At 35.4% G+C, this 27208-nt stretch overlaps 1 protein-coding gene across 1 annotated transcript in view; it reads left to right on the forward strand.

Moving 5' to 3' along the window:
• Positions 1 to 27208, forward strand: part of OLFM3 (olfactomedin 3) — a 200863-nt gene that overhangs the window by 166942 nt on the left and 6713 nt on the right. The window contains exons 2-4 of the mRNA XM_033197368.1: positions 601 to 747; positions 6809 to 6964; positions 12006 to 12225. Of these exons, the coding sequence (XP_033053259.1) occupies positions 601 to 747; positions 6809 to 6964; positions 12006 to 12225 (523 nt within the window). The remainder of the gene's footprint in view (positions 1 to 600; positions 748 to 6808; positions 6965 to 12005; positions 12226 to 27208) is intronic.

A 27208-nucleotide genomic window follows, 5' to 3' on the forward strand; every position in this document is an offset into this window, starting at 1 on the left:
ATCAATTTGGCAGACTCTGCCAAAAACTCTAAGTCCTCTAAGAGTCTGCATTTCTTGCAAAATAGTGCTGGTCTAATTATTTTTACCCTATGTCATCAATGATCTCTTTTCCACTTTATTAATAATTAAGCCTTAAATATATAGGAAACCTCCTTGAAACTGGACTTTGTTTCAGAATGTCACACATGAATTGTAATTAGAAAATAATATATTAATATTAGTAATTGCCATTTACTGTTAAGAAGATCTTATGTAGAAAGACTAGTCATATGTGATGAAGTAGTTACTAGATGCTTCTAAACTTGCATTAAAGTATCACAATATGGAAAAAGCATTGGGATATAGTATGAGATCAAAATCAGTTACTAATATGGCACCTAAAGACGAGAAAGGATCTTGTTTTGGACATTGATAAGGGGGGTATACTGAATGAAGCTGTGCTGCCTATGTAAATTGTTTAATATCTCTCTGCTAACTTTAAAGAATAAAAACACAAACTTAAATTATCAAAAAAGTGTTTCACTTGAAATGCTACAAACCAACACTCTCTTTATCCTGTAACGGGAGTCTGTGTTTTATGTTTCCCATTGGTTTCCTCAGACTCAGATTAGTCCTAAAGAAGGGTGGCAGGTGTACAGCTCAGCTCAAGATCCTGATGGGCGGTGCATTTGCACAGTTGTTGCTCCGGAACAAAACCTGTGTTCCCGGGATGCCAAAAGCAGGCAACTTCGCCAACTACTGGAAAAGGTAGGTGTCCTGTGTCCCCTATGCATGTTTTTAGTAAAATCGACCATTCTTTGCAAAGGAAGTCTGGCAGAGCCGATAATAGTGAAGAGGATTCTTTCAATTTTTGTCTCCTTTCTCAAATAAGCTTTTTTCGGGCCCTTGAAAGGGTTACCTCAAGCTTCCTGCTATTGTCCTTGTCCTATTTCTATGACTTTTTACTTTTTCTAACCTTGGCACCTTAAGACTGGCTCTCTACCATATATCTTAAACTCTAGTTAATATCTCATTAAGAAATAAAAAAAGCATCTTATTCTGAAGCCAAAAATTCAGTTCGACTCTCAGGGTCACACTACACTCTTGGATCTCAAACTTTTGAATCCCATGAAAACCTTGCAAGAAAGTTAAAATAATTTCATGTGATATGCAAGCTATCTGGACAGATAATGAATAATTCCAAGTGTTTATCATCATTCTCTAAGTCATTCCTTTTAACATTAAGCTCTTCAATTTCATTCAATACCATTCTCTCCATAATTTACTTAATATGGATTCATAACAATCAAACGCAGAATGTCTTTGATTTTTTCTCTTTTACACATAAATGTGAGCTCATGAAAGGTTATTTATGTTTAGTTGGGAGGGAGGAAAACCAATGAATGGTTCTGTCAAATATTCTCACTCAGACTTTCACCGTGCTGGGCTCTAAATGTAGTAAGACAGCTGGGGTGGCCAGATTATGGAAATATGACGTGTTTGGATTCTAAATGTCATTAGGAATAATAAGATAAATTAGTATGTGTTTTAGAGGACATCATGTTTAACGATTCACTCTGTATGATGTCATTTTCATGATCACCCACATATTTATAGCATTGAATAGAAACTTTTTAACAAAAAATGAAGAGAAGATAGAAAAATGAAATCATCAAGTTTTATTTTTAATAGAGACACTTCTTGTTTACACAATTTCAGGCTGCCATGGTGACTTTCTTCCACTGCTATATAGTGAAAATAAGTTTCCTCTTTGTATATTATTTGCAAGTATATTGATGCTCTAAGATTTTAAGATTTTTTTCATGTGCTTATGCAAAGCGTAGTCTGTTTCTCCTTCCCCTCTGCTTGAAGCTATCATCACCTATTGGCTTTTTCTTCTTAAGCCTCCTTTTATGGTAAGATCCCATCCTTTCAGCTTCCTCAATATCTGTCTTCCAACAAGAGCATATGTCAGTTTCGTTCAGAATAATGACTCCAGCTAGCAGGCATTTGACTAATAGAAACCATGACAAGGCCGGATGTGCTGGCTCGCGCCTGTAATCCCAACACTTTGGGAGGCCAAGGCAGGTGGATCACCTGAGGCCAGGAGTTGGCAACACAGCCTGGCCAGCATGGCAAAACACCATCTCTACTAAAAATACAAAAATTAACTGGGTGTTGTGGTGTGCACCTGTAATACCAGCTACTCGGGAGATTGAGGCAGGAGAATCTCTTGAACCTGGGAGGTGGAGGTTGCAATGAGCCGAGAACTCACCACTGCACTCCAGCCTGGATGACAGAGCAAGAATTATGATTATTCTTGGGTTTATTTTCCAATGTTGATTTTTTATTTATATAAAAATTCAAATATATATTTTAATTTTGTTTGTTTACCAGGGAAATTATTTACATTAGTAAAAAGATCTAATCTTTCACATCCAATTTTGCTGTTCTGTTAAATTGTATTTCCCTTCAGATAATCAACATTCTTCACTAATCTTCTTTTCTACCCAGAAATACCTTTTTTCTACATAAACTAAGGTGAGAGATTTTCTTAGACACCATACTTTATCTTCAGTGTTGCTATTTTCCAGTAGAGCGTTAGATACACCTACACATAGACTCGAACATTTCTTCAAAAATCAGTTGAAAAAATTCAAGTAAAGTATAAATGCCAGAAGGTGGATAATTCCCTTTACAGGTTCAAAGTGAAATGTATTTCAGAGCTATGATAAACTGGGAATTAGTGAAAGATGAATAAAGCAAAAATGTATGAAAGCATTATATTGGTTGGTTGAAAATAATCGTAGAAATTAATATGACCACTCCATCCATCCAACAGATAATTTGTCATCCAACAGGTAATTTGTCTGAATGTTTTCAAGAAATTCTAGAACATCATGCTTTTCAAAAGTTATTAATACATAAATGACAAAAAAACCACAAAATATATTAACAAATTTGAAGTCATTACAAGGTAGATGTGTTAAATTTACCATATGGTAGTTTTAGGGCAACAGAGGAATCGGAAATTGTGTGCACTCTTTTACAGTGGCCTGAAGGAGGTTAAGTAGCACTGGCTTGCTGCACTGATCCAAAGAAAAGATGTCTGGGATATCACAGTATTTCAGACTGAGCCAGTCCCTTGCTCATCTCTCTATAGTTTCACATACATGCAAGGCACCAAAGGGCAAACAAGAGCATGACCTTTAAGAACCTCCTTCACTTTTAACCAAAAAGATTGATTTAGTCATATAGAAGGGAATATTGTTAATAAAAACAATATTCACAACAATAGTTCCCATTATTAGTATATTTTTGTATTATGTTTTGTATCCACTTCATCCAATCCTTGCAGAAGGGGTAGCTATCTTTCTAAGTTTATGTGAAAGAAAACTGGTGGTTTTCAGGTTGAAAACTCCAGTGTCACTCAATCAGTAGGTTGTGGGCTGTATCACAGGTCTGTTTGCATTTTCTCAATGCTATACCAGTATCATACAAAATGCCGTTGGTATATCTACACTTATTTAAGTGACGCTCAGTTTACCATTTTTAACAAGTATTTATACTATTGAATATTAGAAAAAAATATATAATTGGTTTCACAGTATTTCAGGTCTTAGTATGCCAAAACTAAAATTGTTCACCTAAAAAAATTGTTTGTTAACTATGTAGCTTCCCTGTAAGTTACAGATGTCTTCTATTATCTAAGTCAGTATTTCCTAAAGTGTGATTTTTTGAATAGGACACTGCCATCATCCTCACCAACAACATAAATTTAAGAAACATTGTATATGATACTTCACTCTTGAAGATTTCTAATACACAGTTTACTACTAAAGGTTTTGTTAAGTCCTACAGTCAAGACATATGTTTATAAGTGTTAAACTCAAGGCTGTCCAAACATATTTAATTAATAGAATTTTTTTTCGAGTAGCTGCACTAATCATGAGTGAGACTGAAAATCTAAGTTAATTTGTGTTTAAGTTCAGAAAGTCCCCAGATATTTTATTTAAGCAAAGAACCAGAATAAATAAAAATTCCAAAAACATTATCCGGGAAGGGTGACAATGAACTTACCAATCTATGCTGAGAGATCCTAATCACAGAAACACCTCTGGAAAGCTGAATCACAGAACAACCGCAGAGATAAGCCAACAAAAAGAGCAAACATAGCAAACAGTTCTCCTTCCCTATACATATCGTCATGGGTATCCAGTCTCCTGTATCATCAGGACACTGATGCTCTGTGGGCCTCCATAGCCAGTGGGAAACTAAACAATCTTAGGTACAGCCAGCAGGAGATGCTTAAGACAACCTGAAGCCAAATCCTGCCCAATTAGACAGCTCTAGCTCTAGCTATTACGCTTAATGTAGCTCCTCTAATTACACATGATTCTGCAATATAGGTCACAATCAAGTCTTAGCAAAAATTATCTCAGTGCATTTTCCTGTAACACAAATGAAGTTGAAAATTAACTTTATAGGGTGAGTCAAAGGCAGAAATAAAGACAGTCTATTTTAACTTTATCCAGAATACCTTATCTTTCCCATCATTTTCTAATTGTAGGACTTGGCCCAGGTACATAGAATTATTTCCAGTATATCAGCTATGCTAATGATAGGTGTCCTCGCAGACAAATGGCATATGTAAATAGGTAGACAGTTTTTTTTAATGCAAATGGATTTTCCTTATTCATGTTTAACCACAAATGAAGTTAGAAAATTATGTTGAAAGCATTGCATTTATCCACAATGTCGTCACCGTGCTTTCAATGTTGTCTTAGTAATTTTGTGCTAGACTAAATATTTTAAAAAATAAAAATAAAGCTTTCTGAATATTAAACTTTTAGTAAATTAAGAAATACTTATAGTCCTATAATGCTGTTGCTTAACCAGAGACAGGAGGAGGAAGACTCTCCTTAAAATTCTAATTACTTATTATTACTATTACAAACCCAGATAATTTCACTCAATAAATATTTATTGAACACTTATTCTGTGCCTGGTTCTGTGTAAGGTTTTGGAAATGGGAGATATGAGTAAGACACAGCTTCTAACCTCATGGAGCTCACAGAGGAAAAGCCACTTCCTTGCCCCTACCCCACACCCACATAACACAATTAGTTTTAAGATAAGCCAGACTGTATTATGTCCTAAAAGGACAGGATTCAAATAGGGCAAGATGATGGATCAAGACAGCAGAGGGAATAGAAAAGGGTGAAAAAAAGGCAAAGAACTGAGGCAGGCCAAGGCAGTATTCATTACCTTTTGCCAATAGTATAGTTCTAAGGAATGTACCAACTACGGGACCTTTACATCTGGTTGATCCATTAAGCATTGTCACTTTATCTGATGACAAAAACTTGTGTCTGAACAAGTCATCCCTTTGTAATTCACATTTTTTCAATGAAAATAGCTTTTTACTGATTATGTGTGTGTGCAAGTATGTGTATTTGATTTAGAATAAACAGATTGGCCGGGCACAGTGACTCACACCTGTAATCCCAGCACATTGGGAAGTCAAGATGGGTGGATCACCTGAAGTCAGGAGTTCGAGACCAGCCTGACCAACATGGTAAAACTCCGACTCTACTAAAAATACAAAAATTAGCCAGGAGTGGTGGCATGCACCTGTAATCCCAGCTACTCAGGAGGCTGAGACAGGAGAATTGCTTGAACCCGGGAGGTGGAGGTTGCTGTGAGCTGAGATCACACCACTGCACTCCAGGCTGGGTGACAGAGTGAGACTCCATCTCACAAACAACAGCGACAACAACAGCAACAAAAAAGATGAAATTATGTAAAGATCTTTATGTTTGCTTTTCCTCATTGAAATCATTCCATGTTGAGCAGTACTTCTCAAACTTTAATAGACATAGGAATCACTTGGGAATCTTGACAAAATGTAGATTTTGATTCAGTAGTTCTGGATGAGCGTTTCTGAGATTTTGCGTTTCTGACAAACTCCTAGGTAATACCAAAATAAGAGAGATCTATCTTATTCTTTATAATGGGTCATTCATATTCTATTTCTCTATTTAACAAATCCCCCATTATTAGATGCTTTCTCTTTGTTTTCAGACTTTTGTTGCTACAAAAATTAGACCAGTCATTTTTTCCTCTCATTTCTGCATGCTTTATAGGTTGCCTCTTCTTTTACTTCTAAATAGCCCAGGGTTCAGCGAACCTGGGATGGTGCCATTGGCTTAAAATGTGTTTAAGACCTGTCTACCAAGCACTTGATACAGTTACCATTTTCCAGGTTCCTCAAACACCATGCTGTCCAATTTAGGGAGTCTTCTAGTACTGCTACTTGTCTTGGTCAATTCAGTCTCACCTCTGGGAGTACTTCAGACCCATTAAGAACTTATTGAGTTAGAATGAATGCATTCTAGGCCTCTTCAACTCTTCACTACCATCCACAGTTGCTAAACATTCTAGATATTTAAGAAATTAGAATTAGTATTTAGAGAAACAACTTATTTTGACATTTAACAGGTTGGGGTGTTATTAGCTTACAAAGCCTTAAAATGAAAATCCTATTTTTAAAGCTTATTTTTCTAATGTATTAAACTCATTTATATTCAGTCAGTTCTAATGATAGAATGCCCATTTTTAAATTTCCTGTCTAGGTATAATTTTCTCTTGCTGAATTGTTTAAATGTTTATCATGAAGAATTGTTCTTCTGAAAATGTGTCATATGGGAATGCAATTATGAATTTGGCACTTCTAGTTTTTATGTTAACGACATTTTTGCTATTTTTTTAGTGATTACACAAACCTGCAAACAGATAATAATGTACAGACAATATTCTTGTTTAACAGGTTCAGAACATGTCCCAGTCTATTGAAGTCTTAAACTTGAGAACTCAGAGAGATTTCCAGTATGTTTTAAAAATGGAAACCCAAATGAAAGGGTTGAAGGCAAAGTTTCGGCAGATTGAAGATGATCGAAAGACACTTATGACCAAGCATTTTCAGGTAGGTTTGACTTCTGCAGTCTTGTCAATCCAAATCAGACACGGAGTGGGATGGACAGCAGTGGGGCACTCAGCTAGAAATGACTATGCATTGGCTCATATGTGCAAGGTAAAAGACTCATAGGGATTTCAGTCATCTCTCCACTGAAACTGACCATTAGCTGGTAGGAAGACATAGAAGCCTTGCTATAAAAAAAAGCTTCATCATTATAGAGTTTGGTGGAGTTTCTGAAACAAGGAAAATTTCCCCAAGGAAAATTAATAATTAAATTATAAATGTTTCTCTAATGGTTTTATGCCCTGCTAATATGAAGAAAGATGTAGATGGTATAAATTATTTAAAGAGATAACTATGCCATTAATATGAGCATATGGAGAGAGTTGTTTCATAAATTTATACAAATATTTTTCTAGATTTTAAGTATTTTATTGGCAATTATTTACAAATACTGAAAATGGAGAAAGAAATCATGCTATGTGGACTTTTGTTAACTATATATGAAAGAGTTATGAATTTTAAGAAAAAACTCTTGGCCTGCTAATGCAATTTGAGCTCTCATTAAAAGTAAACCATTTGCCTTACCAAGGCACAGCCCATAGCATAAAACACTGTGGTTGCCCACTTAATAGCCTCTAGTTTTCATGTGAATTAGGAAGTGAGATTCATGGCTGATGTTGAGGGAGTGGATCTGAATTCAAGTCCTTGGAAAGGAAAGGAGTGCTTCCTACACATAATGGTTTTGGGTGGGGAGCTAGTGAGGAACATGTAACTGAGTCTCTGCATAACACATTTGAATGTGGCAGAAAGTTTCATGGTTTTGTAATTTTCTTCAGTGGTACTCAAGAGACTGAGTAAAGAGGTGTGGAAGAGGGTTACACCCTGAACTCGTTTTAAACTTTTACCCAGAAGGTCACAACAGAAGAAAAAGAGGGCAAGAAAGTTGAGGGTATTGAAAAGAGAGGGGACTGAAGTGATTAATCATGAGGTCTAAATAGAAGCGAGAAGTAAGCAAAGCCAGCAGGTTAAGAAATTAGGACAAATTAGAGCAAGATTTAGAATATACTTAAATTTAAAGATTATTGAAAATGAGAGTATGATTGAACCGGATAAATAGGAAACTTATGGATAAATGGTAAACAGAGAAGAATATGAAGTTGAAGAGCAAAATAATTAATTTTAGCCAATATCTATTGAGCACATACCACACACAAGGTGCAGCTGGCCCCTCTGACGGATGTATAATACATAATCTCTCTTCTATGAAAGACAACTAACAGGCAGGTGAACTGATGGTGAATGGAGGTATAAACATTACTTATGAGTGCAAAGGGAGAAGCAATTAATTTTGTTTTAAAAAGACCAGGAGAAGAGTTATGAGAAAGCAGTTTCGTACTAGTGACCCTATCCCTCCACTACTAAATTATAGGGGGAGTCGAGAAAACCAAAAGATTTACTATGTCAATTTTCAGTGCTCAGGGTTAGAGTGTAGATGGTAAAATAACAATGTGAACCTAATGCTGAGGTCATCGGCAAAGCAGAAAATAGTAAGCTGGCACCTTAGGTGTGGGAAGAGCGTTCCCAGAAGGAACTAGTCAGGAGGAGAGGAGCTCAGACTGTTTGGCACAGATGGACAATGCAGTGAGAATTCTGCAAAGCCAAAGGACAGCTTGAGAGTGTAAGAGTTGACAGGGCTGGGAAATGCATGATGAAGCATGTGCATCTTTGGGAACTTTTGACAGAAGACAGGAAACTAAGAAAAAAAAAAGATACAAAACTGAGATAAACCCCAAGGAAATAATGTGCCTAGTCCTATAAATTGCCTAGCAGCAAATCAGCAGGCTACTGATAAGAAAACAATTTTCAGGCAGCAGCACCTTGTGACAATGACTTGGATTTTCCTAGTTCATGTATTCCAAGTATATGCTGAAGTTATATGTCAAAATCCAAATAACAGTAATGATAATAATAATGATTTTTCAGAATATTATACATATTCAAAGTACAGTTCTAAGCACTTTCAGCATATTAACTGTATAATCCTTACAACAATCTTGTAACTCAGGCACTATTTTCATTTCCATTTTAAAAATAAGGAAACGGATGCACAAAGAGTGTATTGGTGTATTCTTAACACTGCTATAAAGATCTGCACTGAGACCGGGTAATGTGTGAAAGAAAGAGGATAAATTGACTTACAGTTCTGCACGGCTGGGGAGGCTTCAGGAAACTTATAATCATGGTGGAAGGGGAAGCAGACACCTTCTTCACAAGGCAGCAGGAGAGAGAGAGAGAGAGAGAGAGAGAGAGAGCATGAATGCAGAAGTACCACACTTTAAAACCATCAGCTCTCATGAGAACTCACTCAGCATCAGAATAGCATGGGAGAAATCCCCCCCATGATACAATCACCTTTCACCTGGTCCCTCTCGACATGTGGGCATTACAACTTGGGATAAGGTTTAGGTGGGGACACAGAGCCAAACCACATCAAAGAGGTTGAGTAATTTGTCCAGAGACATATATCTAATATGCATGAGAACCAAGATTCAACATACAAAATCCATCTCCAGACTTATACCTCCTAATACTAATGTTGCATTGCTTCTCCAAGTAGACTTTAGGTCTCTGAATTACAAATAATAATAATTAGGCGCTCAACATATATTTGTGGAGTTTATTTATTTGTTGAGACCTACCATGAGTTAGATTTTGTTCTAGATGCTAGTACTATACTTGAAAAGAGGAAATGGAACATTCCAAAGTAAATTCAATATTGAAGAATACTTTTTAAAAAATCTTCCTACCCTGTCTCTACTAAAAATACAAAAAAAAATTATCCAGGTGTGGTGGCAGGTACTTGTAGTCCCAGCTACTCAAGAGGCTGAGGCAGGAGAATGGCGTGAACCCCGGAGGTGGAGCTTGCAGTGAACCGAGATCGCACCACTGCACTCCAGCCTGGGCGACAGAGCGAAAGTCCATCTCAAAAGAAAAAAAAAATTCCCTCCGATACACAATTTCCATCTTATCAAGAATGTTAAGTAGGTTTTGTCTTCTACACTCTTTCAGATAGAAAGCTTATGGCAACTACTATACTTGAGATTGTCATTCTTATATGAAGAGATTGATGTTGGCTTACTCTAGCTAAGAACTTGGATATAAAAGCAACATAGTAGAAAGTGAAATTTTAGAAGAGATTAGCAAACATAGATCTATGCTATTCTACTGTAATTTTTAAAGTATTTGATATGAGCATTGTGTGGACTTTCCAATGCTCTCATATAAGTTTCCTGAGTTTCACTATTGATTGCCAATCATCAACTTAGGAATTGTTGAAAAGATTAACAAATCTAAATACCTAGTTTTGAATTGAAGGAGAAGAAAACTACCAGCATTTTCACATTGAATTGCTCTCTTTTAAATATGCCCATAGTACAATGTAAAACCTTTGATTGTAACAGTTGTTATAATGTACAGAAAATGATACTAACAGAAATATTCTCATTAAAATCCTAATGAAACAATTGTGTCTTCCTTTAGGGATGCTGCAAGATACTCTAATAAGTCTGTTTCCAAATGAGCTGACAAAATGAGCAAAGCTCTGCAATTCTGCCTTTGACTGTGATATTTATGAATCTTTCTCATTATTAAGTCTCTCCATAGCCTCCCACTCAATATGTACATGTGAACAAATTCAAAGATTCTGAACTGACAGAGCAAGTGGAAATTTCCCCACAAGAAACTCAAGCCCGTAAATCAGGGCAGCAATGGGAGCTCCTGCTATTTTAATGCATTTATAGTAATAACATCTCCTGAATGTAATCTAAAAATGCAATTTTCAGCTCCTTACATTAGTGTACAGTGTGATTTCTGACAGCACCTATGTATTATTCTCAAATAATCATAAGAGGGGCAACTTTTTCCATAAATGATATTATTTCCAATAAATTAATAATTGAATCAAACTCCTGAAATATATATATATATATATACACCTATCCACTACTATGAAGTTAAAGAGAAAAAAGTAAAGGTCACATGTCTAGAAACTCAAGGTGAAATTGTAGGCATACTTCAGTCCTGTTATGGCTAGGGGTGAGGGATACTGCTTGACACAAACACTTCGTGTGTGTGTGTGTGTGTGTGTGTATTTGTGTGTGTGTGTTGGATGAAAGTCAATGCTTCAGCTTCAAACAACTGTGTGTAACTGGCTCATCTGTTACATAAATTACACACTTTGGTTTCTTAAAGAGTTAATTCACTACATGGGCAAGCAATTCTGCCATACATAACGACCTCTAAATTATCTATGGTAAAATAAATGGAGTCGAAGTATAGGTAATAATTCCAAATAGTAAACAGTAACATACATTTCTTTGAGCCTTGGGAAGCTTCACGTGATTTATTATACTTTCTAAACTTACCTCATAATGAAGTTGTGCTAAAATTGGTATTTAAAAGATCAAGGAATACCTGAGCACAAAGGAAAAACAAAGTTGGTAGATGGCCATGATGGAAATTCTAAGTGTCAGAGAAAAGCTGATCCAGAGTCCAAAATTTTCTGTATGTGCCCCGTAACATGGATATTTAGTAGGTGGATGATTAGACTCAACTGGACAATCATAGGGTATTTGATCTATTTTCACTTTATTCAAACTTAATTCATAATTAGAAGATGGATTCTCCTTATATTTCTTAACTAGATAATACATCGTTCACTATATAAAATGTTACCAGAAAACGAGATAGTATATAACCCATAGTTTCTACTATTGCAAGTTTTTCTAATTATAATAAGGAGACATTTGCTGTAGAAAAGTAAGCATTAAAGAAAGATTCTTGTATGGAAAAGCTGAAATAGATGGACTTACTACTAATCATCACATGACCACTTAAATTTTCACAAAATACCTAATTTCAACCAAAAATCAATAAGAAATGTTGAAGCTATTTTAATAGTTTCCTTTAAGTATCATAATAAAAGGAACAGAGCAGCATGATCTGTTTTAAATGACTCTCAGGAACAATAGACTGCTTTTCACAGGAGTTGAAAGAGAAAATGGATGAGCTCCTGCCTTTGATCCCTGTGCTGGAACAGTACAAAACAGATGCTAAGTTAATCACCCAGTTCAAGGAGGAAATACGGAATCTGTCTGCCGTCCTCACTGGAATTCAGGAGGAAATTGGTGCCTATGACTATGAGGAACTACATCAAAGAGTACTGAGCTTGGAAACCAGACTTCGTGACTGCATGAAAAAGCTAAGTGAGTATGGCAATTTCATTTGTCTAAGGTACATTTTTATATAGTTTCAAAGAAAATTGTGTTCTTACGTTTTATAAAGAGTCATAAAATATCTAATTATAAAGAAACCAGAGCCCATTTTCTAAGTGTGAATTGTCCCCTAATGACTTAAGCATGTCTGGGTACTCTGTGCTAGACTAATGATTTCTTGATTTTTAGAGCACTGTATTACCATTTGGTGGCTTCAAATAAGTAGTCTGGCAAATACAGTCAATTCTATGGACTACACTAGTGGATATACATTTTATTTTCCAATATGTGATATTAGTCATTGCTTGGCTGGAGGAAAAAGGCTTTTTTTTTTTTTTGGTTAGTGGAGAAATTTAGAGACTAGGGAAAGGTAAGTTGCCCTGGGACCAAATGTCAAACAGCAATTATTAAAGAAAATGGAAACAATTCCTCCAATTTACAGAATTGCCATCAACTGCTCTGATCTACTCAAGAAATGATAAGGTGGCAACTACTTCAATGGGAACTCACCACTACGTAAAGAATCAAGCATGTGACATGCCTGGGTCATGGACTCTAGTTCTTGCCTCCTAAAATGTGTGGTCCAAGCTGGTCTGAGTTACAAATTCTTTCATGATATCCATGAGCTAATTATTCAGTTGAAGTCAACATGGGACTAGTCTGCAACTTGAATGTAAAATAAACAAGTGGTCATGAATTGAATAAGGAAGAGTTATAAGTTCATTTAGGATCAGTATTTTAGTTGTTGACATGATGTGACATGACAGGGAGGGCAAGTCAATACCCATAGAAAATGTTCTCTCAAGATAAATACATCCGTTTGTGGATCAGGAAAATAGGGAAGAGAAGTAAAGAACACACAAAAAATGATTGATTTTTAGTAAAGAAAACTTCAGTGAATAAATGTAAACATTTAAAATAAAATCTGAGTGGCTTACAAGAACATTGTAAAGACTATTTTACAAATACGCTTTAAGTGATAAAAAGAGATCCAAAATGCAAAATATTGTATTTGGTTATCACAGTCTCAAAATAGTATGGGAAACTGCTACATCAGAGGCTCCGCTGTCATCATAACAGGATTTCTAAAAGAATCCAACAAAATGAATCAGGAGGAAATAAGGTAAACCTGAAGGCCTAAACACATGTTCAAGAATCCTCAGCTCTTTATTCCTCGTCAAACACAGTCTACATTTTTTCATTTACAGTTGTTCTCCTAACAATCAACTTTGTATAATAGATTCTGTGAATTCAGTTTTCATTCCTCTCTAACTCATTGTACACATTATTGCCCAAGGGATTTTCTGAAGTATAAATCTGAAATTATTTTGCTCTGCTTGAAATCTCCTATGGATTCCTTATGTCATAGGATACAGTGCATGGCTTATGTGACCCTTCACGTGTGGCCCCTTCTGCTTCTCCAGGCTTAGTTTTGGCCACTTCTCTCGTCACACACTAAGTCCCAGTCATGTGTGCCTTACACTGTCTTACCATGGAGCTGTTATAAGATGCTGTTTGTTCCTGCTCCTGAAACACTCCTTCCCCTGTGTACCCAGCCTCCATCAACACACTTTCACCTGCCACATGTGATAAACTATTCATTCGTCAGGTCTCAGTTTAAATGTTGTGTCTTGCTAGAATCATTCATTGCTCTCCCAGACTAGGCTGGTGTCCTTGCCAGGCACTTCCAAACCCTGATATTTCACTAATGATTGGATTTCTCTTGTTTCATTATCATTGCATGTGTAGTACAATGTGTCTTGCTAGACTTTTTTTTCTGAGGACAAGAACAATGTCTATCATGTTCACTCTACATGTTGTATCTTCCAATGCCTAGAAAACTACCTGGTGAAGAAAAGTCACTCAATAAATATGTGGTGAATGAATTTACTCTATAAGGAGTCATAGGAATAATTTATACACTTTTCAACAGAGTATTACCTATTTCAAGTAACAGAGAATTATCTGTTTTACTCATAACAAGAAACGCATCTTTTTAGCCACATCCTATTTGAGCCAAAATGGCAGGGCATTATAAGACTAAGCAAGGGAAAAGTTATTTATTTAACATAACATTTAAATAATTCTTTTACATGCTCTGCTTTTATAATTCAAGTTGTGGAGTTTATGTTTAATATACAATAGGTAAACATTACTTACATAAGGAAATTCTGCTGTTATATTTGATTCTTTTTATATTAAGAAATATCTTTAGTTTAATGTGCATATTAGTGACAGGGCTTGCCAGATGGTGTCTCCACAAAATAAGATAAGAAGTAAATCTCAAATGAAGAATTACACAGTGTCCTCAATAATATGAGGTTTACAAAGAAATATCCAGATGCATTTTGTATTAGCTCATAAAATATCTGGTTAAAGATTTTCTGCAAGTGACAATCTATAGGATTTGTCTGTGTGGGGTTTTGACTTTCTTTTGAGGAGGAGGTCCATTTGTTATAGCGAAACCATTCCAGACCCTGAGAATCAATTCACTCTTTTATTCCTAGCATGTCACAATAAACCCAAGCACATAGGCATTGCATGTAGTGACCCAGCATCTGCTAAATACAAATGCACTCTACTGAAGTAAGGATAGGCAATAGAGTGATTCTAGTTAGTAAACCTCCTGAAACTTAAAGGTATGTCAGTTATGTTTTTGAATGAACAACACAGAAAACAACTTCTGGTATTTGCTCAGTTTTAGAAATGAGCTTTCCTTCTACAGGTATTCTGTCTGGTTTACCTAGATGGAAATAATCTGTACTGCAGTTGAGTAGTTCTATATTCTCCTCAGCTCTTTTTTAACCCCATTTGTTTGTTTTTTCTAACCTACATATAACCCCCCCCACATATAGCCCCTTCCAATACTGAAAAAGATATTTTGGACAAAGAGGGTTAATCTAAATAGGCACATATTCATCCTTTTTATTCTTCCTGCTGAACTTTGCATAATATTTCTATAGCATCCTTATGCTTAGGACTTGATCCTTAATATCTGTAACATCATGGATCTTTTTAATTAATTTTCTCCAGAGGATCACAATGTTAGAAATAATTTGATTGTCAAATAAATTGCATTAATTAATCAATATTTATTTTTATTTTCGCTAATCTAAAACAAAACTTGGCAACTAATATAATACAAATATCAAATAGCAATAAAATCGGTATTCAACTTTCTTATTTAATGAGATGGTTGCTACATAAATTAGTGGAGATGATTCTATAAAATACTGAAAATAGTTCCCACATTTCATAAATGCTTTTGTAGATTATTAGCCATCCTCAGCTTTTTATTCACTTAGTAGAGAGGCCATTGCCACAAACAATGAATGTAATTTTTCATGCTTTTTATCTCAAGAACTGGATAGTTTTTACTATCCCACCATGTTTAGGTCAATTAACCACTTATTGAGCATCTCCTGAGCAAAGAGGATATTTTATCGACTGGACCACAACCCTTAATTACAATGTAGAAAACGTCCAGGCAGAGCCATACAGTCATATATACAGTGAAGTATAAAGCCACATGGTTGCTGAAAAAATAAATAATTGAAACTTCATATTTTTTATTTTTAAAAGAGCCACTCTATTTGAAAGAAGATGTGTGGTAGAATATATTATATATATTATTATATATGGTGCATAAATATATGTATGTATATACACAGTTGCAGAAGAAATGAAACATATAACTTTAAGTATAGCAGTAGGTTATAGTTTGATTAACACTCAATTTAGTGTTTACATTTCCTGGCAATTGGTACAGTTTGGATCAGTTCATCTCTGAGAACCCTTGAACTCCAAGGCTAATATTATCTCATAAATACACGCCCAGTTATCCATATATCAGAATGCATACACTTGGGGAAGAAACCTGATGTTAACATCAGGACCATTAACAGAAAGGGTAGAGGAAAAAAAGCATATCAGGGGTTCAGTTGTTCCAAAAGGGCCTATAATTCAGTTGCTATGCTGCTCAGATCTAGAGTGGGACATTGGATAATTATAGAATCAGCAATATAGTAACAAGAGCAAGAAAGCTTATTCATCAATAGCATCTTCTCTCTACACAAATGCTTCTTAACCCACATGGCCAATTAGTACAGGGTAGAAATGGATTAGAGAGAAACAATAAAATTGCAACAACGATGAATGTGTTTTCCCTCACTTTTTCAGTGGATTTGCTTTTAAATAAATGTCACAGCGTATATCACATGAATTTTAAGATGCTAAAAACAAGCTAGTCTCATTGCCTACAAAATCTAAGTTACCCCCAAATGGTAAATAAGGCCCCAAAGGAATCACAACTCATCAAGACCACTGGGGCACCATGGGCACCATTTTGCTTATTTCTACTACAGAATTAAAGATTTGGAGAAATTAGGAAAATCTGTCAACAGCAATGGACCCTCTGGCCTGAATGAGGTACAGTAATGTCCTTTTCTAAGTCCTTAATGTACTCCAATGAAAGACGGAATAGAATAAAGTCCCCTGTTCTTAACTGAATCATGTCACATTCCTAGATATGCAGAATGTAATTGTATGTATGTGAGAATTCTACTGAAAAAACATGGTTAAAGTTTGTACACACCCCTAAGAACACCAAATAGATGTTTAATGTAGATTATAATAAGACGTTCCAGCTTTCCAGTCCTCTGCCCCTGACTCTGTCGTGTTAGTGCTGTTTTAGGGCAGTAGTTTGGTGCCATCTAGGGAAGCACTAGATTCTATTACACAACTTTGAGACTTCATGTTTAACAGAAGGAGCATTAGAAACTTAAGGTCACAAGTAGAGACTTGAGTTACTGTCTTTACTGTTTCTGCCAAATTAATTTTTAAATGAGAACCAAATTATCTATAGGCTAATACTTTAATTTAACAATTATTTATTGACTCTCTAATGTGTGCTGGCACTTTGCTAGGTATTTGTGAATACAAAGATGGGAAAGAGACCATCTTCTTCCTGTCAAGGTTACATTTTAGTGGGGACATCTGACACATAAGTCAATAACTACAGCAATATTGAGTGCCTACTGCTTGACAAGCACTAGGCCAGCTGCTTCACATGTGCTATTTCCAATCTATGCAAGACCTCTGGTTTAGGCATTAGTATCAACAACTTCACTAAAACAGATGCACAGAAAGTTTAAATTAACTTGTCAAAGATTCATGTTAGAGGCAATCACTTCACATGGAAGTCCTTCTGAGTTCAAAGACTGAAATTTCTTTCCTCACACATAATGTCTTTTGTGGGGTATAAAATAATAAAGAACCCCCCTAGATACATCTATAACTTTAATTTAATGAATAGAACCACCATCCACCCAATTGTTATGGAAAAAAAGAAGTTAGATTCATTTTTGATTCTTCCCTAAGCTTCACACCACCATTCAATCACTGCATCTTTTATCTCCCCTCTCACCAATTTCTCAAAACCACCTCTTCTACATCCTCACTTCCACCAACCTAATTCAGAGTGTCATTCGTGATTTTTCAGCTGAATTACTCAAATGACCTCCTAATCATTTTTTTAGCTCTCCCTCACTAAAAAATATTTAGTGTGATCTTTCCCCAATACAAATCTTGTTATATTATACCTGTATTCAAGTAGTTTATGTTTAAAATGGAATCCAAACACCTTTGCATGCTTTGTCTTCATGAAATGAACTCTGCCCAATTCTCCAGGCCTTGAGTTCCCAGGTTCTCGTCATGCACTCACTCTAAGTTTTAACCATTCTAATCTTTCGGTTTCTCAATTGTGCATGCTTTCTTTACCTTCTTGACATTGAACTTGCTCTCCCTTGTCATCGGACACTCTTCCTTCCCACTTTAACTATTCCATGATTTTTCCTTAATGTGGTTGGATTCCCCTGGCATAGTCTTCCACAACCACCTCCCCTACTCTCCCATGACACTTAGTACATTAACACATTTTACAGAAAATGCCCATTTGTTTTTCTGTTTTAAATCTTCATACCCTTATAGATAAATTCTCCCTGCACTGAGAGATCAGAATCAACTTCTTGTTCTAGTTGAATTTTGGGAGACCATCACAGTATACCTGAAACATAGTGGACAAAAATTAGTGTCTGCAGAATGTTCAAGAGCAAATTTAATTTGTAAAATCAAAAGCTTCAAGTTGTTTTCAAGAAATAAATCAATGTGTGTCAAATATAAAACACATCAATATCTTTTACAAAGCCAAAAAGCTTCTGGGGTGAAAGGAAAATAAAAGCACAGCCTTTTTTTCATGTTTGTTGTCATTGCCAACTGTCCTCTCTTCAATGGCAATGCAGTATCTCATTCCAAAACAGCTGATACTTTGCTTTATTAGCACTTAAAGCAAGAGACACTGAAGATCTCAGTGAAAGCAGGAATTAACAAAAAAGTCAAGCTGTGTGCCTCAGGTAGAGAGGAGTGAGGTTTGACTCAGAAATGCAATAGAAGAAATTTATAAGAATATTCCTTTAAATTTAATTGAACCTTTAAATAAGTCATTTATCAAAAGGAGTCTTGCTCTTCCCAAAATTCTAGGTTGTAAAATAGAATGGCAATGTCTCCATTGTCTATGCATTTTATTCATTCTTCTGGAACTCTGGAACCTTAGTTATATTTTAGTCACATTTTTGGTAATTGGTAAATTTTATCATGTATTTATTTATTATTAATTCTCCTCTTTTTACCTCCTACATTTTTCTAGATTACACCTAAATTATGAGCCTCTTAATAATATAAAACCTGTATTTCCAAAGGCAAATAGGAATTGTAAAATTAGTTGGGATTTCATAACACAAGTCATCATTCAGTTTGAATGCTGAACAGGCTTCTCCTTAAAGAAATGTTCATAATCTAGGCTTAATCCCAGAAAAGGTAAAAGGAAGAGTCAAGGAAGTTTCAAAAATAATAAAAAAGGTGAAACTGTGTTAACATTGCAAAATGTGTATTATTTGGACATGTTCATATTATTCTTGATCCCATTAGCCAGATAGTCATTAGAAACTCATTCAGGTGCTCTATCCAATAAAATATTTTAAATATCCATTCTTGCCCCTACCTTTCCCTCACTCATATAACTCGTAAGGCTAGACAAATAAAAGTTTAAATAATATAAATTTATTTTACTACCAAATGTATGGTACAGATAAACTTATTTTAAGTACCTAAATAGGTAGACTTTAAAGAACAAATCAGCAGTATTTCTTAATGCATGAGTTCTCTAATGGCCTTAAGTAAAAAGAAATACCATTCTGTCCATAAACATATTCAGTAATCCATTTGATTTGTTTATAAGGGCATGGCCTTAGGATTCGAATCCAGAAGGTATTAGTGCAGGATATTACAGAGTAAGAAATATATATACATAAAAGAGAGGACAGATGGTTTTTACGCTTCGTTAGTGCAAACAACTGATCTTCTGCTGAATCCCAAATGATATCTTTTCCTGAGCTACTAATTGATAAATACACATTGTAACTGATTATAAGAAATTTGATGTCCAAAAGTCATGATAGAAATAAAATGATCACTTTCTTCAATTATAACATTTGGTAAGATGTATATTTCAGTACATTTTCTGAATATACGCAATGTGCACATGCAATATTTGACAAATGCTAATGTTTTCATATCTTACTGCAGACAGAAGAGCAGAGCAGGAGAAAATCAATGAAGTAAGACTCCTAACTTCTTTCTTTGCCATCCACCTTTGCAGGAACGTTTGTCTTCCAGGCATTTGGGAAAATTACCCTTTCTGTCTGGCTCCCTTTGTCCTCATAAAAAGTGAGAGTAAAGTGAGAAAGATAATGATTTATTCGAACAAAAGCTAGTTTGAGGAAGCTGAGAAATAAAAAATGACTCTTATTGTTTATTTTATGTTACCACATTTTACAATATCTGTGCTCCATTAGAATCTGGGGATACCTGTGTTTACTTAACACTAAGGTACACAAAATTATAAACAAAAACGCTGCCAGTTTTATACATTCCCGTAACTTTAATTTTACTAATTTCATTTGGCAAGATGAATTCTAGCTTAGGAAATCAATAACCATTTGTAAGGGAAGCATCTACTGAGAAGAAATCAACATGGAGAGCTCTGTCAGTTTTTTGCTTCCTGAGAATAACGGTAGATGATAGTGATGATAAACATAATGCTGATAGTGTTTCTTTTACCACAACCACAAGTACCACCTTCTCTCCATCAGCATATACATGCTGTTGATCCGCTATCTAATCAGTGTTCCCTTAGTTAAAATGAAAAAATGTCAAGCTCAGAATTTTCATGTTATAGATGAGGAAATTCCACTCCAGAGAATAAGTGCATTGTCCAACATACGATGACTGAAAGCTGTGGCCTAGATTTGAAACCAGGCTTGCTAACTCATGCCTCAGTGTTCAAACCTGGATGGAATATAGCACTCTAAGAATGTTTCCTGGGAAATTAATGAGAGTAAAAACAGACAGACACTCACATACAAAAATTATAAAAAAAGGAAAGATAGAAGCATGATTACTCACGGTTACTAAACAGATTAAACTACCATCTGCTCATGGGCTTCATTTATTTAATTACTGTCTTTCACAACATCAGCGTATTGCTCCCTACTAGATTATTTGTATAAACAAACCTTTCTTAACCAACATCAGCACAACAATAAAAATGTCCTGTAATCTCATATTTTCCTACCCCTATCTTCCTGCTTCTTTTCCCTTGAAAGAATATTTTATAGCTGCTGCTTTGGTTTACGTTCTTTTCAAACCAACTTCAATTCATTTTCGGGGATCACCACTCTTTATCTGAGTTTTGTAATCAGCAGTGACTCTTGCTGCCACATTTTACGGTTATTTCTTTGATGTTCTGTTGCTAGACATCTTAGTGGTATTTGTCACAGGTCAGTACTACGTCCTTCTTAAAACACTTTCTTCTTTTGGATTTCTTAATACCACATTTTTTTTTTATCCCACTTATAGCTTATTCATGGGCTTCTTTGCTGAGTCCTATAAAAATTGTGAGTTACAGAGTTCTGTGCTAGATACCTTTCTCTTTTCTGTGTATGCCTTCCCTCTGAGGTAATATGTACTCCTAGCATTCACTGTCATTATTATGCTAAAAATCGTCAAAGCTGTGTCGTCAAAACTCAAAGGAGTATCTGTTCCCTAGATTCATATTACTGTGTAACAGTCATGAACAACTTAGAATTGTCCTTGTTGGATTCTTGATTTTTGCTCCCAAACCCATTCCTCCCTCAATCATTTCATCTGAGTAAATGACACTAAAATCTGCCTAGGTGGACAAGTCAACAATCTAGATGTTATCCTTGATTTTTTTTTTGAGTTTTTAAATTCCCTTTCTTCACATCTAATCCAAAGCCTAGTCCTATCCACTTTATTCTAAAAACATACCCCAAGTCCATCTACTTTTCTCCATCTCCACAACTGCTTCCATCATCATCTTTCACCTAAATCCGCCTGATAACCCTTTTTTATTATTTGTTTGTTTATTTATTTATTTATTTTGAGACGGAGTCTTGCTCTGTCGCCCGGGCTGGAGTGCAGTGGCATGCTGCAAGTTCCACCTCCCGGATTCACACCATTGTCCTGCCTCAGCCTCTCGAGTAGCTGTGACTATAGGCACCCGCCATTACGCCCGGCTAATTTTTTTTTGTATTTTTAATAGAGACGGGGTTTCACCGTGTTAGCCAGGATGGTCTTGATCTCCTGACCTCGTGATCCACCCAACTCGGCCTCCCAACAGATAACCTTTTAATGCGCCTATCTGTTTATACTCTATCTACTCTGCAATTAATATTCTATACAGTAGCTAGAGAGGTCTTTCTAAGGTGCAGCTTACATTCTGTCACTCCCCTCTCCCTTTAAAATAATCCAATGACTTTCCATCATTCCTAGAGTAAAATCCAAATCTTTCCTTCACAAATTTTACAAACTTAATGTGGACTACTGGACTACTCATCTCTCCAACCTCGTCGTCTTCTGTTCCAAGTGTATTCTAAACACACTGATCTCCTTTCTGTTTATTTGTTCCTCTTAACTCATCAAGCATATTAAGGCCCTTGCAATAACAATAATAATAGCTAATATTTATTAAGTACTTAACTATGTACCAAACACTATTTTAAACATGTGGCCTGTATTTTTTATTTAATCTTCTCAATAACACTTTGATATAGATATTATATATATTGTTACACGTGAGACACTGAGAGGTTATAAAATTGTTCAAGGTCTCCAGTGAATAAGGGATAAAATCAGGATTCAAATCCAGGCAGACTCTTTCGCCCATGTCCCCAACCACTTTAAGATGCTGCCTTCCCTCTAAATGGCTAAATCCACTAAACAGCTGCTCCAGTAAATAAACTAAAGGCCTAAATGTCCTTCTCTTGTCAATAAGATCTCAAATTAAATATCACACACTGAGAGGTCTTCCTTACCCTCCTAATGTCAAGTGACCCTCCCAGTCACTCTTATAAAATTGCCCCACTTAAATCTTGGCCTTACATTTATTTCTGTATGATGTGTTTAGTTTGTTTTTTTATATATTTTTTAATTTATTCTTTCTCTCTTCTCACCAAAATGTAAGCTTCACCAGAACAAAGGTGTCATGCTTTCTCATTATTGTTAACTCTAGTATCTGGAACAGTGCTTTCTGCTAAACAAAAAACCTTAGCTGGATGAATGAATGAATAAATGAATGAAGCACTCCGGTTTATAGGTCACATACAAAAGCTATTCTTTTAAGCACCTAAAAATTTGCTTTCTAAGGTAAGATTGACTGGAGTAAGAATCAGTTTTCCCCACAAAACCAGGTAAAAATAAAAGAGTCAACTAGTCAAAAGACCACTTTACATGGTCACCAAATGTAGAGAAACTTTATGCAAAGCACTTTGTCCCCTACTCAGTGAAAAGTAAAGGACATTTTCATACATAATTATCATATACCTATATATTTTGAGTTTTAAGCAAGTATATTGCTTTTGAGTATAACATTTTTAATGTACTCACTATTTCAGAATAAGAAACTGAAGATGCAGTTATTATTTTTACATTGTTAATGCTTTGGGACATTAACTTCATTTATAGTATGTTTCTTAGATTAATACAACAAAAATTAGTTTACCCAAAGGATTTGACTCCAGGAGTAAAAGTTGTGATGGACTGAGGTCAAATAAAGATTAATGCCATGAAGACAAAGCCTGGAATTGCACATTTTGAGTCACTGGGCAGAGACAAGACAGCTAATGGATGGTAGACATGAAGGAACATAACCAAAAGATTACACAGAGAAGAATCAAATAATGCAAAACACTAAGTACATAAGTGTTCATAAGACCTTCCTTGGCCAACACTATATATATATATTGATTTCCTGATTATAGGGATAAGTTTCTATCATACAGACAGAACAATTACCTTTAAGATACATGTGCAGGAACAAATCAGTGAGATTTGGTGAAATATAACTTTATTTGATTTTTTTATGTATTCACTTTTTACAAACACTAAACATGGAGCAGTAGTTTAATTTGCTTGTTTCTATGTTGACAACTTATGAGTATGTTTTGTGGAAGAAAAGTAGAGGCAAATATTGCTAAACAGAAGCTATATTTCAGGTTATCTAAGAAGACTGTCTTAAGGAATGCTGTTATGGTACAGTACTCATGACTGAATTTCAATAATTTTTATTTAATATTGACAAATATTTAGTGCACTCATTGCTATGTCCTTTTCTTCTCAATACAGATTTGGTCTGATATAGCATCTTTATTTAAATTTCTTTGCCAGTTGATTTAAAAAAAGAGAAAAGAAGAAGAAAAAAGGCAACAGTAGAACCATAAGCAATAGTATTTTGAGAAGCTGTAACACACAACTTGCCTCCCTGTTAACCTTTGTATTCCCAGCACCTAGAATAGTTCTGGTACAAAATAAGTTCACAGTAAATGGTTGTCAAATTAATAAATTAATTATTAAATCTTTAAATAGTAACCATTGTTTTTACCCTCTAATGTATTTCAAAGAAATGCTTAGTGCTACAAGAAAGTAAAGTTTGCTTTCTAAGGTAAGATTGACTGGAGTAAGAATCAGTTTTCCCACAAAACCAGGTGCAAAATAAAAGAGTCAACTAGCCAAAAGACCACTTTACTATGGTCACCCAATGTTTAGTTTAAGAGCCAGAAGCTTTTTTTTTTTTTGAGGCGGAGTCTCGCTCTGTCGCCCAGGCTGGAGTGCAGTGGCAGGATCTCAGCTCACTGCAAGCTCCGCCTCCCGGGTTTATGCCATTCTCTTGCCTCAGCCTCCCGAGTAGCTGGGACTACAGGCGCCCGCCACCTCGCCCGGCTAGTTTTTTGTATTCTTTTAGTAGAGACGGAGTTTCACTGTGTTAGCCAGGATGGTCTCGATCTCCTGACCTCGTGATCCGCCCGTCTCGGCCTCCCAAAGTGCTGGGATTACAGGCTTGAGCCACCGCGCCCGGCCCAAGCCAGAAGCTTTTAACCTCCGGTACAAATTCTGTCCTAAGTTTTGGCCAAAATCACCTAAGGCTCAGCAGTGTCCCTTTGCCATAGAGATGCAAGGCTGGATTAGATTCAAGCACCATCGAAGCCAAAGACACTCCAAGCCAGTGATATGCTGTGGATTGTTCGGAAATGTTGATTAGATAAGGCTCATGGTATGATTACAGCCCCACGGACAGTTCTTGTTCAGGTTTCAACTAATCAACATCTGATTATGTACACCTCAACGTCTGAAATATGCAGATATTTGAGACAAATACCGGGATCGTGTCTTCTTGCTTTGTACAAATCATGCTTCAGTCTGGCTAATAAGGTACCTATACCATAGGAGGCAGTTTTTCTGGTAAAGCGAACTTCACTTTGAAGTTTAATTTTATAGTTTGGCCATCTAAAATGTTTAGTCAAACTCCATAACTACAAAATCTATATTCATTTGGACAACAGAAAGAACTTGAGGTCACCATAAATTTTTACCTATTGTGTTTCCACTTGGTAATTTCCTCTGAGTATAAAGTTTTGTGGGAATGCACATTACATTATGTTTATGTTTCATATTTGAGACATTATATTAATCTGTATTCAGAACAAAATTGGACTCAACTGACTTCTGAGATCCTGTGTATGTATATTTTTTCAAATAATCATAAAAACCATTCACATTTTAAAAATATTTTTAAGTTTTAGACTAACATTTTCTCCTTTAACTAGTGGATCTTCAACAGGAGTATATTTTTCCAAGATTGTAATCATTTAACTACTTTGAAAATGCACATCATTCCTACTTGAATCGTATGTACAGCATCTTTTATTACAGCTCCTACACATTTAGTAACCACTGTACATTTTATTAGCTTTGATGTATTAAGTGATAAATATTATCACAATTCATAATATGTTCTATTTTTTTAAGGTTGAAAGAATTAAAGAGCAAGAGATTGCCATGTCAATTGTAAGAGCTAAAAGTTTAAAGAACAGAGTTTCAATCTATTCCTTGCAGGATGAAGACCAAATTAAAATGCAGAACATTCACAGTTTAAATTTCTGCAAACTATTTACATCTTCCATTTTCATCTACTTCCTGGCCCCAAGGAAGCATGGCATATTAAACCTGGAAATGATTTTTCAAAAGGCAATATATAAATGTGATTTTTGCTTTATAAAATTAAAGGCTACTAAATTTTGTAGCTATTTTAACTTTTTACATTATAACCTAAATATTATATGCATATAGCTGGGAAATTGTATGCCTAGAATAAAAAGCAACAGTCTCCTTCTTTAGCTCTGCTCCCCAGTTTCAACCGCATTTTACAGTTTAATTTTAGGGCTATTAGTGATTATGTCTATATTTTTAATAACACGCTTTTTTTCTTCAATTATTTTAGTTTACAGTTTTAGACATTGTTTATTGACTTCCTGCTCTGCAAGATGAGGATTTAGATAACTTTGCCAACTTCACTTTCTTTCGTGTTTCTTCCTAATATGATTTCATGACTATTCACACTTCGACCCTACCAATTTTGTAGTTTCAAGTCTTAGATTTAAATCTTCATTATTTTTCAACAATCGGAAAAATCTCTTACCACCATATTTTTTAAATATGAAGACAGTTACACCCCCATCTTTCTTTCCATTTCCTCTCCCAATGTTTAATTCCCTAACAATGTGGACTTTACTTATTCTTCCATGTTGTCATGGTTGGAAACATTTTGGCTTTCCGGTAATCACAGAGCAGATGAGATGTCTAACAAGTTTTATGTAATTAGTTTATGGACTGATTCTACAAGTTAGACATGAGTGTTTAGATTATTATAGCAATGTTTATATTGTTCCTTGGGAGCTAAGTGGTGGACTTAGACACCTTTCCTTCCTCTTTACCCCCAAGGTCATATTTGTTCCATTCAATGGAGCCTATTACTAGAGTTAAATTCAAGTGAATTATTTTATATACATCAATAATTGCCTTTGCATTACCCAGTTTTTCTAGAAGATCTCATATAGTCTACCTATGTATCCATTCCACTTATTTCTGAGACCTCCCTCTTGGAACTGTGTTTCCATTCTGGGCTGGTTGTTCTCAAGGTCCACTACATAGTTGTCATTCTGGGACAGAAAATCACTATTTTCCTGTTTGGTGCCTACCCCTGTCTTGGTGTACTCACTGCAATATATATCCAAGTAATTTCTGAAGTATATTCTGAATTCGTTGTAGGTAAATTTTTGGAAAGTGCACGTGTCAAAAAATATATTTATTCTGTTTTCTTCTGATTTTCTTCCTCAATATAAAGGCCCTCATCATTGTCTTCTAGCATCCAGTATTGGTGATGAGAAGCCCAATTCTGGTCTAATTCTACCTGTTTGCATGTGACAAGCTCATATTCTTTCTCTAAAAAGTTTCCATTTCAATTTACTCTTAATCTTGTAACATTTCACAGTAGTTTTTTTAG

This window comes from Trachypithecus francoisi, unplaced genomic scaffold, assembly GCF_009764315.1.
Source record: "Trachypithecus francoisi isolate TF-2019V2 unplaced genomic scaffold, Tfra_2.0 Lachesis_group5, whole genome shotgun sequence".
Classification (NCBI taxonomy): domain Eukaryota; kingdom Metazoa; phylum Chordata; class Mammalia; order Primates; family Cercopithecidae; genus Trachypithecus; species Trachypithecus francoisi.